The following is an 18,675-nucleotide window of genomic DNA, read 5'->3' on the forward strand; positions in this document are numbered from 1 at the left end:
TTATGATTAGGTAAAACCTAAATCAATCAAACGTTCAGTGCAGATGGAACTCACCCTTTTTGACAAGACCATTCATTGTTTTCGTACAATCATCTTCTTTATATCTAATTTGATAAGTCGCTTTTAGGAGACAATGTATCCGTTAATGTTCACACTTACAGCCTATTTACTATGCATTCCAGCTACATTTGGAAAAACTGTGTCGGGAGTTTTCAAGAGCGATGCAGCCAGAGAGCAGAATGGACAATACATCACACAATTCATGTACAACGGTAGGTGTAGCAGTCTGAAGCTAGCGACAAATTCTGGAGGGAGGCTTGTGTGGATGGTTACTAACGCACCAAGATGACGTGATGCGTTTTATTATTGGATGTTTTATATAGACTATAGTTACAATGCTAATGTACATACGGAAGCAACAGATCATGTGCTCTTAGTCTGGAAAGTGTTAATCTCTTGCATGGTGTTATGCATCATTGTCTCAAAGTATTTTTCTGTGTGCATCGCAATCTTAAACGGGAAATTGTGGGAAGATGTTTGTTGAGTTGGGTTCAAAGATCAAATCACATAGGTCTATGCAGTGTCTTAATAATAGGTTTGTTCAGTCTTACATTATTCCAGACCCATGAGCATCGGCAATGTTGTACCCGGGAACAGAATGACATGTTTCCAAATGTGATAGCCAGGCAGTACATTAGAATCAATAGATCTCATTCCTTTATCACAGACGGTCTGCATATTCTGTAGGTTCGAATGAAACCCAATCCTCTGAAAGGTGGATTTAGTGTCCTGTCAGATCTCTTCCCTCATTCCCTCTTTCTCTCCCTCCTCCCCTCTACGTCCACTACCTCTTCTTCTCTCACACCCTCTCTTGTCTCTCCCTCTGTCTCTTCCCCAGTGGGTAGGGGTCTGGTGGTGTGCAGGCTGGAGAATGCTCCCCTGGCCACGGAGAAGGAGTCCAGACTGCTATTCTTCCCGGAGATGGAGGACGGCTTTGACATCGACAACCTCAGCTGCCACGAGCGCCTCTCCAAGGCACAGCTCTCCAGTGAGTGTGTCTCTGTGACTGTGTCTCTGTGACTGTGTCTCTGTGACTGTGTCTCTGTGACTGCCACGTGTATTGTTGTTTGCATTCATGTCCCGCTGGCTCGTAGTAAACATGCATTCATGTCCCGCTGGCTCGTAGTAAACATGCATTCATGTCCCGCTGGCTCGTAGTAAACATGCATTCATGTCCCTCTGGCTGGCTCGTAGTAAACATGCATTCATGTCCCGCTGGCTCGTAGTAAACATGCATTCATGTCCCGCTGGCTCGTAGTAAACATGCATTCATGTCCCGCTGGCTCGTAGTAAACATGCATTCATGTCCCGCTGGCTCGTAGTAAACATGCATTCATGTCCCGCTGGCTCGTAGTAAACATGCATTCATGTCCTGCTGGCTCGTAGTAAACATGCATTCATTAACAAGAGGCATTTGGGAAAGTGGCATAAATACCATCATTTACAGGACATATTCTGAATGTACTTGCAGTATGTTGCATCTGCATATGTAACCAACTGGTTATCAAACCTTTGGTCGTTTGCATGACTTAAGGCCACATTAGCCCTCTGAGCGAAAGCCTAGGCCTTGTCTCCCTCCTAACATTGTTTCCCTCTCTCTGCTCAGTCCGTCTGAGTGAGGAGGAGCACAACCAGAGCATCCCCCACCTTCACTCCCCCACGGCCTGGATGGCGCTGTATGCAGACCGCTACACCTGTGGGGAGGGGGGCATCATCCCTGCCCATGAGGACCTGACCTTCACCATCCTGCTGTTCAACCCTGACTCGGCAGGCAACCCCCTGGAACACTTCAGCGCTGAGGAGGCAGGTCAGTACATGTGTGACAACATGACAAGCGCCTTGGAAGAACTACAGGAAGAGGTAGTAGGAGAATTACACACCCTGACTAAAGACAAATTACTAGAGATATGTGATTTCCTTGAAATATCAGGCGAACAGAGAAGAGATGTTAAAGACAAATCCCGCATATCATTAATGACTCGCATTATGATGTTCCTTGAAAGAGAGGAAGTCACAGAGTTAGAAGATGGCGGCATGTCGGAATTGTTGCTACTTAGAGACGAAATGACAGAGATGATCAGTGGCAGAGATAACAAAACAGGGCAAGGTGACCATGATATTGAACCAGCCGGAACACATCACAGAATAGAGGAAATGAGAACTGTAACCCCACAACAAGGGGTGGGAACTGAGCAGATTACTGCAGCCAAAGTCAGTGATTCTCTGCGTCAGCCCCAACACCATGCCAATCTTCAGGGAGCGTGCCGCTCTCACCCAATGCACAGCCCAGCTCATACTGGCGCAAAGAGTTTAAAATTTCTGGTCAGATAGGTGAACCGGGCCAAAAAGAAAAACTGATTTTTTCCAGCCTTGCCCATCAGATTGAAAATGGACTTAACAGAGGATATCCTGAGGTAGAAATAGTAGACGCAGTAGTCAGGGCTATTTCTCCAGGCTCACAGCTACGCAGCTACTTGGAAGGTAAACCCCAGCTTACTCTTCCCACACTTAGATGTATCCTGCGTTCCCACTTCCAAGAGAAGAGTGCAACAGAGCTTTACAAACAGCTAGCTTCAGAAGCACAGCATAGCAAGGAGACCCCTCAAAGCTTCCTGATGCGCGTTTTAGATTTGAGGCAAAAAGTACTGTTTGCATCCCAGGAGTCAGAATCAGGGCTTAAGTATGACCCTGCTCTAGTCCAGAGCATGTGTTTACACACAGTCCTTACGGGTCTCCAGAGTGACAGTATCAGGATAGACATGCAGCCTCTCCTGCTAGAGAGCGAAACATCAGATGAGGTTTTGCTAGAGAAGCTTAACATTGCTTGTGCTAATGAGAGAGAAAGACGAAACAAAAAGCGGTTTAATGCCCCACAGCCTGCTACAACTGTAAGTGTAGTCCAGTTAGAGGATATGCCATCTGCAAAGTGTCCTGTGAAGGAAGCCAAAGCTACGATACCCGCAGAACTGTTAACAGAGTTAGCTGAACTTAAGACAGGTGTAGCTTCTCTAAAAGGTCTCAGTGCAGAGATTGCTCAGATTAAGGAGACATTACAGCAGCCTATGTTTCAGTCACAGCCTTGTGCCTATGCCCCACCCCCAGTTAGGAGGCCAGATAGGGACCCCCAGCCACCTGTTTCCCAGCAGCAGTATTACAGCAACTACAGTCGGTCCCAAGCACTTGAGCCTGCACAGCATCAATATGCACCTAACCGGTATACCAACCACTCTGCTCAAGCTCCAAGGAGGTGTTTTGTCTGCCAGCAGGCCAGAACAGATGCACGCTGCACACACTGCTTCCGATGTGGGAGTGGAGAACATTTTCAAGCTGGATGTAAAATCCGGGAGCCAGGCCATCAAGGGAGGCCCCTTTAAACGGAAACGGGTTACCGCTGAGGGACGAGTGTTAACCGTAGCTACCAAAAAGTCCCAGAAATGTGCAAATTGTGCCAGAGAAGAGTCATTTGAGAACCTGAAACAATGTTCATCATGTAAAGAGACACTGTACTGTTCCAAAGTATGTCAAAACCAACATTGGACTAAACATAAGAAAAAATGCACTCACCTGAAAATTGACTCTACCAGTGAAAGGTTTTCCTGCACAGAGAAAAATGCCCACTCCTTACCATCCCTAGCTCAAGGTTGCCACCCCGTAAGGTCACCTCGCTAGTCGGCAGACAGTGCCTTATTGAGTGTCACCTGAATCGCCACCACCTCCAAGCTTTATGGGACACAGGCTCTCAGGTATCGGTCATTGATGAACGATGGAAAGAGGAATCTCTCCCAAACGCAAGGCTGAGAGATGTTTCAGAAATCTTGGACTCACCTGATGATCTAAGGTTGACTGCAGCAAATGGGACTGAAATGCCGTACCTGGGATGGATTGAAACAACTTTTCGTCTAGCCTCTGAAACTGACCAAACAAAGGAACTGATCATCCCAGTGCTGGTAATGAAAGGCTGTCACCTATCTCATCCCATCATAGGTTTCAATGTTATCGAGCACATCCTGACAATGACCGAAAAGACTAAACTATACAGTACAGTAAAAACAGCTTTCCCAAGCCTCAAAAGAAACAAGGTGAGGGCTTTTATACAGGCTGTTAGCGCAGAACAGACAGATGAATACGCAGTGAAAACCAAGAAAGAGAAGGTTGCTGTACCAAAACACAGTAGCATTCAGATTGAGTGCCGTGTAGTTTCCCAGCCTTTCAAAGATGACATGACAATGCTTTTCCAGCCAGACCTGAACCCGCAGTGGCCAGATGACCTTGAGTTCTTTGACACACTAGTCAGAGTCAGTAAAGGTGTTTTTCCAGTTATCCTGCTTGATGTCTCTAACCCCACTGACCACGACATTGCCCTGCTAGGACGCACAATCATCGGTACAGTACAAACCATTATGACTGTGTTACCTGCCCAAGTCTTTGAAAAACTGTCACCTCAGCCACAGTGAATCACACCAGCGTTCGAACCCCATGTACTGCTACTGAACAGTGGGATCCACCAGTAGATTTAACTCACCTAACCGAAGAACAGAGAGGTTGTTAGGCAAATGCTTAGAGAAGAGTGTCACTCCTTCTCCAGATCAGACAATGACATTGGCTGCATTGAACGATTGAAAATGACTATTTCTCTAAAGGACTCTGAACCAGTAAAGCGCACATACATGTCAGTGCCCAGGCCACTGTATCAGGAGATGAAGGGTTACATTTATGACCTCATAGTCCAGGGCTGGGTTAGGAAGTCAAACTCTTCATATTCCTCACCTGTCGTGTGCGTTCGTAAGAAGGACGGGACCCTCTGGTTGTGTATAGATTACAGAGATCTGAACAGAAAGACACATCCCGACCGCCAGCCCATCCCTCGGGTCCAAGACATCATGGACAGTTTAGGTGGTAATTCCTGGTTCTCCCTCTTAGATCAGGGGAAAGCGTATCACCAAGGGTTCATCTCTGAAGAAAGCAGACCACTGACAGCATTTGTGACACCGTGGGGACTCTATGAGTGGATACGTATGCCATTCGGCCTCATGAACGCTCCTGCAGCTTTTCAGCGGTGTATGGAGGAGTGTTTGGAAGGGCTCCGGGATAACATCTGCATTCCTTATCTGGACGACACGCTAGTTTTCAGTAAAACATTCAACAGCCATGTGAATGATGTGCGAAAAGTTTTGCAGCGTCTCAGAGAGTATGGCATTAAACTCAAACCAAGTAAGTGTGATCTCTTTAAACCCCAGGTCCGTTATTTGGGCAGAATAGTGTCTGCAGAGGGCAGCCGAGTTGACCCAGACGATTTTGAAGCAGTAAGAGCATTGAAAGAAATCAGACCAGAGACTGTGGGCCAGCTCAGAAAAATGCTTGGTTTACTCACTTACTACAGACAGTACATCAAAGACTTTTCTAGGAGTGCCAGCTGCCTGTATGACCTCCTGAAAGCAGATTCAGAGAAATTACCTGACCACCCACGGAAAACAAAAACAAAGAAAGTAAGTCATGTGGTGCCCTCAAACAAGCCAATCCTGTGGACTGACCAGCATCAACAGGCACTTGAACAGCTGATTGAGTGTTTGCTTCACCCACCAGTTTTAGGTTTCCCTGATTTCACTCAGCCATTTGTTGTACACACTGATGCGTCACACCAAGGCTTGGGAGCAGTTCTTTATCAAAAGCAAGAGGGGAAGCTTAGGGTCATTGCTTATGGCTCTCGAACCTTAACAGCAGCTGAGAAGAACTATCACTACCACTCGAGCAAGCTAGAATTTCTAGCTCTAAAATGGGCAATCACTGATAAGTTCCATGACTATTTGTACTATGCTCCGACCTTCACTGTATACAGCGATAACAACCCGCTCTGCTACATTCTGTCTACTGCAAAACTGAACGCAACCACTTCCAGGTGGGTTGCAGACTTGGCTGATTTCCACTTTACAATAAAGTACAGGCCAGGCAGAGAGAACGGTGATGCAGATGCTTTGTCAAGGATGCCACTGGATGTAGAGTCACTGATGAGAGAATGTTCTGAGGAGCTTCCACCAGACACCATCGCCGCCACGATACAAGCAGTTGAGGTACAGAAAGAGGCTGTTGTACCTTGGTCATTTTCAGCTGCATCTATGTCAGTATCAGCTGAAGGTGAGACAACCACTGCAACAACCAGCTCGATCCCAAAAGATGGGATTAGAGAAGCACAAGAATCTGATCCAGTCATCCGTCCTGTGCTCAATTTCAAACTGTCGGGTTCCAAACCGCCAGTTAAAGAGCAAAAGAAATTCAGTCCAAAGACAAAATGCCTATTCAGAGAATGGGACAAATTGACAATAGACAGTGATGGCATTTTGTACAGAATCACTACAGCCCGCAAGCAGTTAGTTCTACCAGAGCAGTACAAAGGTAAAGTGATGGAAGAGTTGCACAATAACATGGGACACCAAGGTACTGACCGCACTGTATCACTAGTACGTGACCGCTTCTTCTGGCCATATATGCAATCTGACATCGAGCACTATGTGACTAAAACTTGTAGCTGTGTCAAGCAGAAAAAGCCAGCCCATGCAACAAGAGCTCCTCTGACAAACATTGTGACAACACAGCCATTTGAACTGGTATGTATAGACTTCCTTCATCTCGACAGATGCAAAGGGGGATATGAGTACATCCTCGTGATTGTTGATCATTTTACACATTTCACTCAAGCCTACGCCACCACATCAAAGTCAGGTAAAACTGCTGCAAATCTCATCTTCAATGATTTTGCCCTGAAGTTTGGGTTCCGTCCCGCATCCACCATGACCAAGGGGAGAATTTGAAAATCAGTTGTTCCATCAGTTAAAGAAACTCAGTGGCATGGCGGGGTCCAGGACAACACCCTATCACCCGATGGGAAACGGTCAAGCGGAACGCATGAACAGAACATTGTTGCAAATGTTAAAGACACTAACTGAGACACAAAAGTCAAATTGGAAGGAGTCTCTGAACAAACTGGTTTATGCCTATAACTGCACCCGTTGCGAAGTGACTGGCTATTCACCATTTTATCTTCTGTTTGGGAGATCACCCAGGCTTCCAGTTGATATGCTCTTTGGATTGTGTACAGAGGCAGGTTCCAGTAACCAGCGAGAATACATGGAGAACTGGAAACGAGGGATGGAAGAAGCATACGCCATTGCAAATGAAAATGCTCAGAAAGCCGCTGAAAGAAGTAAGAAGTACTATGACACTAAAGTTAGGAGTTCAGTGCTACAGCCTGGCGAGCGAGTTCTGATTAAAAACCTGACACCAAGAGGAGGACCAGGAAAACTCCGTAACTATTGGGAAGATACAATTCACACAGTGGTGAGACAAATGGGTTCAGACCTGCCGATTTATGAATTGAGACCAGAAAAGGGTAGGGGACGCTCCAGGGTCCTGCACAGAAATCTGCTCATGTCCTGTGACCACTTACCTTTTGAGACACAACCAGAAATGACCAAAGTGGACAAAAGTCAGAAAACGAGGAGACACCAGCCTGCATCACAGACTCTAGATTCTGATGAAGACAGTGGGGATGAATATGACCTTCATCATGAGCCGCTACAGGTTCCCACATCTCCTACAGTACCTGAGGAGAGGAATGCTGAACCAGCGAGAGAGTGGGAACACAGGCCCCCAACAGTGAAACGGACAGTTGCAGTGCCAGTCCCTGATACGCTACCAGCACAGCCTCTTGTTGAAAAGCGGCTGGAGGAGACAACAACAGTTAAAGACCTGCCTGCTGAGGAGAGTAACTTGCCTGCTGAAAATTTGCCTGATGATCGTCCACCAAGTGCCTTTCCTTCATATACTGATGCTGCTGAACCTGAGGAACCAGCCTACCAGCTGCCACAAAGAGAGAGACACCCTCCAAGACGTATCACCTATGATCAGCTTGGTATCCCTTCCTGCTACAGTATACAGCCACAGCCACAGTTGTTCCCTGTCTACTCTGCACCAGGACTGGTTCCATGGCTGCCATCACTACAGCAATGTTACTTTCAGCCACCTTACATGTATGGGCTTCAGCAAACATGAGGCTACAGAGTTGACATGTTTGACCATGGACTACTGTCAGATTTCACAGACTGTCAAAAGAGACAATTTACAGACTATGCATATAGATCATTAAAATTGATGGACTGTTGATCAATAGTATGAGAAATACTGCTTATGTTATATAGCTGGTCAACAGATATGGACTGTGAATATAACTTGTTAGTTATATTTGAACTGTGACCCTTGACCTCTGCTCAAGTACAATCTTACAGAAGATACGAACTGTTGAAGAAGACAATGTTGGTAATGTTGGGACAACATTTATTTTGTCGGGGAGAGTGTGACAGGTTAAAGGACATATTCATAGCCTGTTATACATTGAAAAGTATTAGTAAGTTCATAGTATGTGAGGATCTTAAAACATCTAAGGTTAAAAAGATGCATTCAGTATTAGTTGATAGAGATTGATAACATTCATATAATTGTGTTAAAGTTCAAATCTGTCAAAGGGTACGAATTGTGAGAGTAATGTGTAAACGTTATATTGATTACTTTATTTTGTGGTGCCTAAAAGTGTTAATCTGTGATCTACGAAATGCTTTTAATCTATGAGCCGGAGATCGATTGCTCTGGTCTCCACCCATATTCCTGGGGAAATTCGCGGTCTTTTCTCATTGAACTAAATGTTGACTTGAGAATACAACACCGTATCACTCTCGTGATTATTTCTCCCCTGTTTTCAGGTACTTTATTGATGATAAAAATAGTAATTTAAATGTTATAACTAGCGAACATGTCAAGAGTGTTTAAGGTGTGTTTTAGTAACGTCTTGAGGAAGTTAGAGTTAAGTTTGAAGAGAGTAATATTAGCCCTGCTCGGTTGAAGTGAAGGATAGCATCGTACTGAGAGTAGCTGCCATTTTATGTCGATTGTGAATGAACGTGCGTGTTGTTAATAAGATATTTTGCTGTGTTATTTGTATAATGGGTTTTCTGTTATGTAATGTGTTACTTTTGTGAAATGATTGAACTAAATGTTGACTTGAGAATACAACACCGTATCACTCTCGTGATTATTTCTCCCCTGTTTCAGGGGCGTAACACATGCACATACTTTAATATATGCATTTGGTGCACTGTAAATCGCCTTGGATGAAAGCGTCTGCTAAGTGTTTGCTAGTCATAACACATAATTTTATACTTCTGAATTTAAGATATGACTAGGGCTCCAGACAGGACTGCACTGAATGCTTGACTGATTGTGTCCTCCCCACCCCTGGCACTCCTTCCTACCCCTGCCCCCTCTCCCTCCTGCCCCCTCCTTCCTGCCCCCTTGACCCACCCTCCTTTCACCCCTGCCCCCTAACCCACCCTCATACCTACCCCTGCTCCACCCTCCTTCCTACCCCACTGACCCACCCTCCTTCCTACCCCCTGACCCACCCTCCTTCCTACCCCCTGACCCACCCTCCTTCCTACCCCCTGACCCACCCTCCTTCCTACCCCTTCCCCCTGACCCACCCTCCTTCCTACCCCTGCCACCCTGACCTACCCTCCTACCTACCCCTGCCACCCTGACCCACCCTACTCCCTTCCCCCTGACCCACCCTCCTTCCTACCCCCCTACCTCACCCTCCTACCTACCCCACCCTCCTACCCCACCCTCCTACCTACCCCTGCTCCTACCAGGCCTGCATAGTTTCTACTGTCTGCTGATCCTGGCCTACTTTGTGGCATCCTGTATCTACATTCAGCCTCTGTGGATGGCCCTGAGAAAGGGTGGGCCCATGCAAACGGTGCTGAAGGTGCTCTCCACAGCCTTGGCCCTACAGGGGATCTCTGCCCTCTTAAACTACATCCACCTGGCCAGGTGAGTGAGACTGTCTCAGTCATTGGTACAGTCACCTTTCAGCAGCCCTGCTCAGGTTTACATCAGTTACTGTATTACAGGATTATCCTGTATTGCAGAATATTTGGATGAGTGAATATCAGTCTTGCTGTGTAAAAACACACACCTGTCTCTCGTTCCACAGGTATGCCAGGGATGGAGTGGGCATTCCTATCATGGGCAGCTTGGCAGAGTGTGAGTGTTGTATTCTCACTCTGTCGCTCTTGCTTCTTTCTTCGTACTGTCGTTCGTTCTTCCTTTGTGACTGTGCTGACTGTTGCCTGTTGTTGTTCTCCCATGCTGCAGTCTGTGACATGGTATCCCAGGTGTCCATGCTGTACATGCTGCTGAGTCTGTGTGTGGGCTGGACCCTGAGCAAGAACAGGAAGCCCCAGAGCAGACCTCTCCAGTGGGACTCCTCTCCCGCCTCTAAAGCCCTCGCTATGGGAGGGGTCGTCACACAGGTCAGAGCCTCATCGGCCTATGCATGACCTTTAATCTCTTACCCCAAAATACTAAGCCCTGACTTCCATCTCACTGGATACAGTAGCCCCTACTACTTGCACTAACCTCTACCATGCTCACACCATCCCCTATCCTGACCAATACTGTAACTCCCTATTAACACTCAATTTCCCTTTTGGGATCAGTCAATAAAAACACATTCAATACCAATGACCTAAATACCTTTCCACTGACTCCCTGTCTGTGTCGCTGCCGGGCCACTAGGGGGCGCTACTGCTGTGGGAGCAGTATGAGGAGACGGAGCACCACAGCTACCATGCCCAGCGCAGCATAGCGGGTCTGTTACTCATATCTCTACGTATCATCCTGGCCTTGTTGCTAGCCTCTGTGCTCTACACCATCATCAGCACAGAGAGGAGCGCCCTCAAGAGAGACTTCTATCTCAGCTTCGCCAAGGTAGGCGTAGAAATACAACACAGAATAGCTGGTAACCCTTTCCATGCGTTTATAGTGCCATCTACAGTGCATTATAAGATTGGTTATTCCAGTCTCACTAGTTTGTTTCTCAGGGTTGTTTTATCTGGTTCCTGTGCCACCCTGTGCTGGTCCTACTCTCTGTGGTCTTCAACGAGCATCAGAGAGAAAAGGTGAGAGGACGACACTCTATAGATAGATATATATATATATTGTACTGACTCATTCGGAAGGTTTTTGGTGCTGATGTTTGTGTGTCTGTTTGTAGGTTGTGACAATCGGTGTGATTCTATGCCAGGCTATCTCGGTGGTGATCCTCTACCAGCTTTTCCTGTCTCGTAGCTTATACTGGGAAGTATCTTCTCTCTCCTCTGTCTCACTACCCCTCACCATGTCCAGAGGGGGCCGGGGACGCTACTGACCCCGCGTGCAGGGGGAACACTTTCACTGTGACACATGCCGAGGGCGAAGGGATACACTGTGACACCTGCAGTTAAAGGGACAATACTTCCACTCCTCTCCGCCCACTCACGGCAAAGGTGCCCCCACAGATGGGTGAGGAAAGAGAGGTGGGTGGGATGAAGAGTAGGAAGTTCACCCACAAATATAGAAGAGAAGAGGAATGATGGCCTGCTCATGTAGCTGGATAGCACACCTATTTAATAGCCTCCCAAACAGGATGAGAGTGAGTCCTGGGTTTAAGCGCACATAAAGTATGTATGTAAATGAGACTCATTTGTTAGTATACAACAGATGTGGACACAGGTAACTGCCAAAATAATGGAAACGCGAGTAAAATAGGGATCCAAGGTATATTAAAAGTAGGTGCTTCCACACAGGTGTGGTTCCTGGGTTAAGCAATTCACATCCCATCAAGCTTTGCTTAGGGTCATGTATAAAAATTCAGTCTGCCATGGCTGTGGCCCTACAGGATTACAATGCCCCCATTCACAGGGCACGGGTGGTCACTGAATGGTTTGATGAGCATGAAAATGATGTAAACCATATGGCCGTCTCAGTCACCAGATCTCAACCGGGGATGGTGTTTTCCACCACCATCAACAAAACATCAAATGATGGAATTTCTCGTGGAAGAATGATGTCGCATCCCTCCAATAGAGTTCCAGAATCTATGCCAAGGTGCATTGAAGCTGTTCTGGCTCGTGGCACAATGCCCTATTAAGACTCTTATGTTGGTGTTTTCTTTATTTTGGCAGTTACCTGTATGTTAGTCTTATTTGTAGTATGCATGTGTGAAATTTTGGTTCATGGTTTTATTTTGAATGTCAAACTTGGGCTGGATTTGATGTCTCTTTCTTTTTCAGATGGAATATAAGTATTTAGAAATATATTTAGATTACAACGAAAGGTTACTGATTGTCAAATTCCCTGTTAAGTCTTATTCATTGCCGATAAAGATATCCAGGCGCGGACTGAAATACATTTGTTTACCGTTGATCTATAGAGATATGGATCCATGTTCAGTGTGGTAAATCTGATCTTAACTCTGTCAGAAATAGAAAGTTTGTTTTTTTTTTTTTAAACAGAGTTGCTTCACACTGTTTTACTGCCGTTTCATTCTATTGTCGTCAATTGATCATTCTTTCTGCGAGGTTTAGGGTGTGCTGAAGCTATTACAGAAATCACATGGAACTCATGGAATCTTTGTGTCATCCCCAGCACTCCAATACTGCAGCTAGTTACATGTGTGAGAATCGTATTACTATTTTTAGTTGTGCAATTATTGAATTATACTTGAATATGAATGCTTGGTATTGTTTTGTCTGACATTGGAGCTAGACATGTGCAATGTTTAAATGCAGCTTTATTTTCTTTCTCAATCGTCGCAAATGCCTGAGAAGACAATCCCTTTGCTAGTAGAAGGTACCTGTGTGAAAAGATGGGTTTCACATTGACATACATAACCAGTCTGATAGTTAAGTTATGCGGAGATATTGGGCGCAAATGGTCAACAGAGCAGTGACTGTGTAATGTTCCTATTAAGCATGTTTATAAGGCTGTTTTAAATTCATTACTGTATACTTTTGTAAAATAAGTCTTTATTAGATGCTGATGCAATACAAGAAAATGTCTGCAGGGGGCAGCAGTTCTCTTGATCTGTTACAGTAGCTTATGTTGACCAGCATTTTTCAACCCTGGTCCTCCAGTATCCCCAACAGTGAACATTTGTATTGTAACCCTGGACAAGCACACCTGATTCAACTCGTCAACTAATCATCAAGCCCTCAATGAGTTGAATGAGGTGTGTTTGTCAAGGGCTACAACGAAACGGTCTATTTTTTAGCAAAGACACTGCTGTAGACTACTCTCAACCAATGCACACTCAAACCATAGAAGTGACCGGTGTCTTTGCTCAAACTGCTTGCATTCTCATTCAACAATTAAACGCATGATAATTCAAACATGGAAGGAGAAACCACGAAATGTCACGGTTGCTAGGAAATGCCACCACGACACTCCACATTGAGTACATAAACAGTTTTCCACTTCCTCAAATGGATATGAGAGGCTAATATCAAACACTAACATCAGAGCTATGCCAAGTCAGTCTCACTTTATTTGGGTAGTTGCTTGCAGATAGATGACCAACCACAGATGATTATTGTTTTCAGTCCGGCTGCTATGGGTTCCAGTATGTGACACTAAATAGGCCAAAATAAATCGTAGCCTACACAACACAGTCAAAGTTGTGGAAACATGTCGTGGAATGTGGTTAAACTAACCCCAGACTTCTAAACAGTCAAAAGGGGAAGAGTCATGTTACTGATGTTTCTCCACTACCTGCCTGTTGGCCTGTTTTCTTGTTTGGTGGTTTCGGAGTCACTGTAAGTTAGCTGGTTATAAATCCTTCTTTTCTGGATGCTCTTCTTTCACTCATTTTACCTTCATGTTGCAAAAGATCAAGAACACACCATAAACTATGATGGCTGTGTTTACACAGGCAGCCCAATTCTGATCTTTTTTCCCCCCACTAATCTGTCTTTTGACCAATCAGATCAGCTATGAAAAAGATCTGATGTGATTGGTCAAAAGACCAATTAGTGGGGGGAAAAAAGATCAGAATTGGGCTGCCTGTGTAAACGCAGCCTATATGGCATTGAACCCTAGATGAATTAAAACTATTTGAGAGTGGTGGGCTATTAGTGACAATGAGGACTAGGCCAGCAGCAAAGTAGTGCTCACTCCCACACCAATCCCATACTGCTGTTTAACCAGGTGCTCCTGTGCTGGTTTACACACATCAGTGGCTCCCTACAGACCAGACCATCTTGGGTCTTTTCAGGACACCGGTTACCCACTGGGCTATTTCTGACCTCAGGCACACCAGGACACTGTGGGCTGAGGGGATGAATACACACAGGACTTATTTTCCTGCAATACCACCATTAACTCCTTTTCTTGTATTATGCAAATAGTCTGACAACAGGAACGTGTTTGGGCTAATACTGTAACATTCATTTGCACCTTTTTTGACTCTACCACAGAAAGTAGTACCAATTCAGGCAGTACTATTCCATTTAGATAAGGGGGTTTCTATGTATTCTATATCTAGGTTAGGTAGAGTGTAGCGTAGGTGGCAGCCTGAAACCACAGGCAAAGATGGACAGTTTCTGTTAGATGTATTTAAAATACTTATTTGAATTCTGGGTATTTTGTCATTTGACTTACACTGGGCTGAACTACAATCCAATGTATTTTGTATTTTCAAAATACTGTAATTTGGATTGTCAAAATACAAAATACTTTTCTATACCATTTTTTTGATAGCGGTTCACATTTTGTGGCCCTTCCTTCACCCTGCATTGGTATCAGAAGTCTGATAGCACGATGGTGTGATAAAATTGCTAAATGAATGAATGTGTGTTTGTCATCGGCAAGGACTTGGGAGTTTTATTTGGGATTAAAAGAAAGGGAATAGAGCTAAGCACAGACATAGTCTTAAAGGAAAACCCGGCTGTCTACTTTCCAACAGACACACAGACAAATCCACCTTTCAGCAGGACAATAGCCTAAAACGCAAGGCCAAATATACACTGGAGTTACTTATCAAGACGATATTGAATGTTTGAGTGGCCTAGTTACAGTTTTGACTTAAAAATCAACTTGAAAATGGCTTTTTAGCAATGATCAACAACCAACTTGACAGAGCTTGAAGAATTTTTTGAAAGAATAAATGGCCAAATATTATACAATCCAGGTTTGCAAAGCTCTTCGAGACTTACCCAGAAATCTAGAATTGCTTCCAAAGGTAATTCTAACATGTATTGACTCAGGGGGGTTGAATACTTAGCTAATGAAGATATTAGTGCTTTATTTTCCATTTAACTTGTTGTGAATTTCTTTCCACTTTGACATGAGTATGTAGTGTAAATCGTTGACAAAACAAATGACAATTCCATCTATTTTAATCCCACTTTGTAACAACATTTAGAAAAAGTCAAGCGGTGTGAATACTTTAAGGCACTGTACCATACGAATTGTAACATTACATACTGGATTTACGTTTCCTATGTTACGTCTACCCCTGAGTCCATGTTGGAGGACCACCAAGGTTGGACATTTTTGTTCTAGCCCAGCTCAAGCACACCTGATTCACTGGGCTTGAACTTTTGGGGTGGCGTAGGAAACACAAGTTAAGAAACACTTCTTTAGATGTCATATGTAGACATATTACATATAAACTATATTGTGTATGTCACAGGTTGAGATCCCCTCCTACAGAGAGAAGTAGATGAAGAGGAACACCCCCACAGAGCAGACCAGCACCAGGCCCATGTTGAGGATGAGTCTGGTTCTGGGGGTCTCCTGGAGCATCTCCTGCAAAAGTCTCTCTTCCTCCTCGGCTGATCTGGGCCGGGTCTTAGCCGGCTCCTCCTTAAACCCACAGAACCACTCTAGAACCCTCACACACCTCCCTTTCTCCCCTCCTACTCCACAGCAGACCACCCAAGGCTTTTCTTGGTTTACCGCCATTCCGGTGCTTGAAAAGGTCGGGTGGCCGCCATTTTGGAGATTAGATGGAGACTCCATATAGGATAAAGCCTCCACCCCATTATGGAGGTCTTTGGTCGTCTCCTTGTCTATGCAGCCATTCCCATTGGCATGGGTCTTAGTTTGGGGGTTCAGCTTGCTCATCTCCTCCTCGTCTCTCTCTATGTTTAGGGTTGTGTTTCTTTGGCGTAGCCCCCAGAAGGTAGTGGTGCGGACTTGCTCTATGCTCGGTGGAGGGGTGCAGAGGCTAACCACCACAGCCACCAGGCCTGAGATCCAGAACAGCCCGGCTGCCACGTACATGAAATGAACGTCCTTGACAAAAGACGGCCGCTCGTCCGGCTCGTCGCAGTGGGGCTCTCTGTAGATGAACGCAAGCACCAGTCTCGTGGCGCCCAACGCGAACCCCACTATGCCACCCCAGAACGCACCAGTCTCATTGCAGCGCCGCCATAGGACGCCCAGCAGGAATAGGGCAGCGATGGGTGGGGTCAGGTAATCAGACACTTCCTGGATGTAGTAGAACATCTGGCCTCCCTGCATCTCGATGATGACAGGAACCCAGGCGATGCTGATAACCACCATGAACACCACGAACACACGTCCCACCACCATCAGCTCCCTCGACGACGCCCGCTCCCGCGCCATTTTGTAAATGTCCAAGGTGAAGATGGTGCTGGCGGAGTTGAAGATGGAGTCCAGGTCGCTCATGAGCGCTGCGATCATCACCGCCATCATCAGGCCACGCAGACCCACCGGCATAACGGACATCACCAGGCGGGGGTAGGCGATGTTAGAGCACCCGGCCCTGGATCCACACACCTCCATGCAGTGTTCTGGGCTGATACACGCCAGCTCATCTGCAAACAGGATGCGGGAGATCATCCCGGGAATGACGATGATGAACATGGGCAGGATCTTGAGGAAGCCGGCCATCAGTGTGGAGCCTTTAGCGTGGGAGATGCTCCGTGCGGCTAGCACCCGCTGGACGATGACCTGGTCGGCACACCAGTACCAGATGGAGGCCGGGGTCTGGCCAAGGAGGAAGCCCGGCCAGGGGAGATCCTTGTCCAGCGGGCCCCTTAGGATGCGCAGGGAGTCGGGCTTGGGCTCCACGTGGCAGGAGGGGATATAGGTGAAGTTGGAGGATGCTAATATCGCTGTGATGTTCGGTCTGGCTTCCATGTACTTAGTCCGCACCCCTTCCAGGCCACCCACTTTTACCAGGCTAATGGCGGTTAGGCATAGCGCGCCGCCAATCATCAGGAACGCCTGGAGGGTGTCGGTGTAGATGACCGCAACCAGGCCCCCTGTGACAGTCAGCAGCGCGGTCACGGTGATGAGGAGGATGATGGACAGATAGAGGTTCCAGCCCAGTGACTCCTGGATGAAGAGCGCTCCAGAGTACAGGTCCACAGAGAGCTTGGTGAAGATGTAGAGCAGCAGAGAGAGAGCAGCGAAGTAGACCTTGAGCCGTCGGCCGCCGAAGCGCTTGGCCAGGTACTCAGGCATTGTGTAGACCCCAGAGTGGATGTAAACAGGGATGAACACCCAGCCCAGGAGCTGGAGGAGCAGGAGGGCATTGAACTCCCATGCGGCGACTCCGAACCCGCTGGCCGCCCCGGACCCTGAAAGGCCAATGAAATGCTCGCTGCCAATGTTGCTGACGAACAGAGAGGCACCAATCATAGCCCAGTTCATTGATCGGCCGGCCAGGAAGTAACCGCTCACAGTGCTCCGATTGGCTTTCATCATGGCGAAGAAGCCAATGGCAAGGACCAGTATGAAGTACATGACCACAACAACGATGTCCGCCGCCTCCATGGTGGTGGGAGCCATCTTGGATAATACTTCTAAAGACAGTTATTGAGGAGTTAGGTGATATGGTTGCTTTAGTGATCAGTACCCTTTAAATTTAAGTACCAGTCTTTCAGTTGATTATGAGAGATTCTAAGACACTGAATGCTTGGATGTTGCAGGCGAGTCAGGTCCAGTTCAGGTCTTGGTGAGGTATTCCCACAGAAAGGCACACTAAGGGTTGACGGGGGATACTGTAGGTTGGAGGTAGCAGCTCATCTATCGACGCTCCTACAATAGAGCACAAAAACACACAACAGATCAGGGTTAGAAAAACCTTTTTTAAATAAAGAGGTTAAATAAATAAGAAGATATACAGTACATCTAAAACTGTGTTTCCCCAAAGAAATAGCGGGTCAAGATAAACTGGTTTTGAGTTGTGGCAAAAGTATTTTAATTAAGTCGTGGCTGGGTCCTGGCCAGGAACATTGGTTTCGCTGACTTGGTTGGCCACTAAAAAACCTCAAGCTATAAAAGGGTCAGAGTGAAAAAGGCATTTGTGAACCACTGATCTATAACACATAGCTAACAGTGTAGTAGTACTAGTCTTGTATGAGTTTTGCACAGTTCAATGGGTGCATGCCTACTTACCCCTACCAGTCCCACCCGCTTTATTTCTCAGTTTAACTGACGACTACTCCCCTTATAGCTGTGTAAACAGTCATCCAATTTTAACACGCAGTAGCTGGATCTTCTTGTGTCAGATGGATGTACATATTTGTGGTCGTCAGGTTTGACTCAGATTTATGTCAAAGTTCCATAGGGTGTCTTTTGTTCATCTGGGTTATTTTGAAGAGATACATGTCACAAAGGGATGGATGTGTCTGAGTTATTGTTCGCCCAAATGTGTGCTCCTTCCACAACCAATAGCTCTGGTGTGTTTATGGGACAGTCAAAGCCTCGCAGGGCTAT

At 46.1% G+C, this 18,675-nt stretch overlaps 2 protein-coding genes across 2 annotated transcripts; one reads left to right on the top strand and one right to left on the bottom strand.

The window, feature by feature from the left end:
• Positions 1–9: 9 nt before the first annotated feature.
• LOC115123631 (integral membrane protein GPR180-like) lies at positions 10–13,774 on the top strand. The gene is made up of 9 exons (XM_065018928.1): positions 10–272; positions 899–1,048; positions 1,667–1,867; positions 9,756–9,936; positions 10,100–10,149; positions 10,261–10,418; positions 10,684–10,875; positions 10,989–11,066; positions 11,162–13,774. Exons 1-9 carry the CDS (start codon positions 134–136, stop codon positions 11,312–11,314), a joined length of 1,302 nt encoding a protein of 433 aa, XP_064875000.1. The 5' UTR covers positions 10–133; the 3' UTR covers positions 11,315–13,774.
• Positions 13,775–15,302: 1,528 nt separating this feature from the next.
• Positions 15,303–17,981, bottom strand: LOC115125961 (sodium/myo-inositol cotransporter-like). Its single transcript, XM_065018929.1, has one exon. The coding sequence runs from the start codon at positions 17,743–17,745 to the stop codon at positions 15,631–15,633; it is 2,115 nt and encodes a 704-aa protein (XP_064875001.1). The 5' UTR covers positions 17,746–17,981; the 3' UTR covers positions 15,303–15,630.
• Positions 17,982–18,675: the final 694 nt, after the last annotated feature.

The sequence above is a fragment of the Oncorhynchus nerka genome, linkage group LG5, assembly GCF_034236695.1.
Source record: "Oncorhynchus nerka isolate Pitt River linkage group LG5, Oner_Uvic_2.0, whole genome shotgun sequence".
Taxonomy (NCBI): Eukaryota; Metazoa; Chordata; class Actinopteri; order Salmoniformes; family Salmonidae; genus Oncorhynchus; species Oncorhynchus nerka.

Bases quoted from the DNA above. Each gene is read 5' to 3' on its own strand.
- LOC115123631 (XM_065018928.1), top strand. From the start codon at position 134: ATGTATCCGTTAATGTTCACACTTACAGCCTATTTACTATGCATTCCA. The intron at 273-898 runs GTAGGTGTAGCA...TCTCTTCCCCAG, and splicing joins CACACAATTCATGTACAACG to TGGGTAGGGGTCTGGTGGTG. The intron at 9,937-10,099 runs GTGAGTGAGACT...CTCGTTCCACAG, and splicing joins AACTACATCCACCTGGCCAG to GTATGCCAGGGATGGAGTGG.
- LOC115125961 (XM_065018929.1), bottom strand. From the start codon at position 17,745: ATGGCTCCCACCACCATGGAGGCGGCGGACATCGTTGTTGTGGTCATG.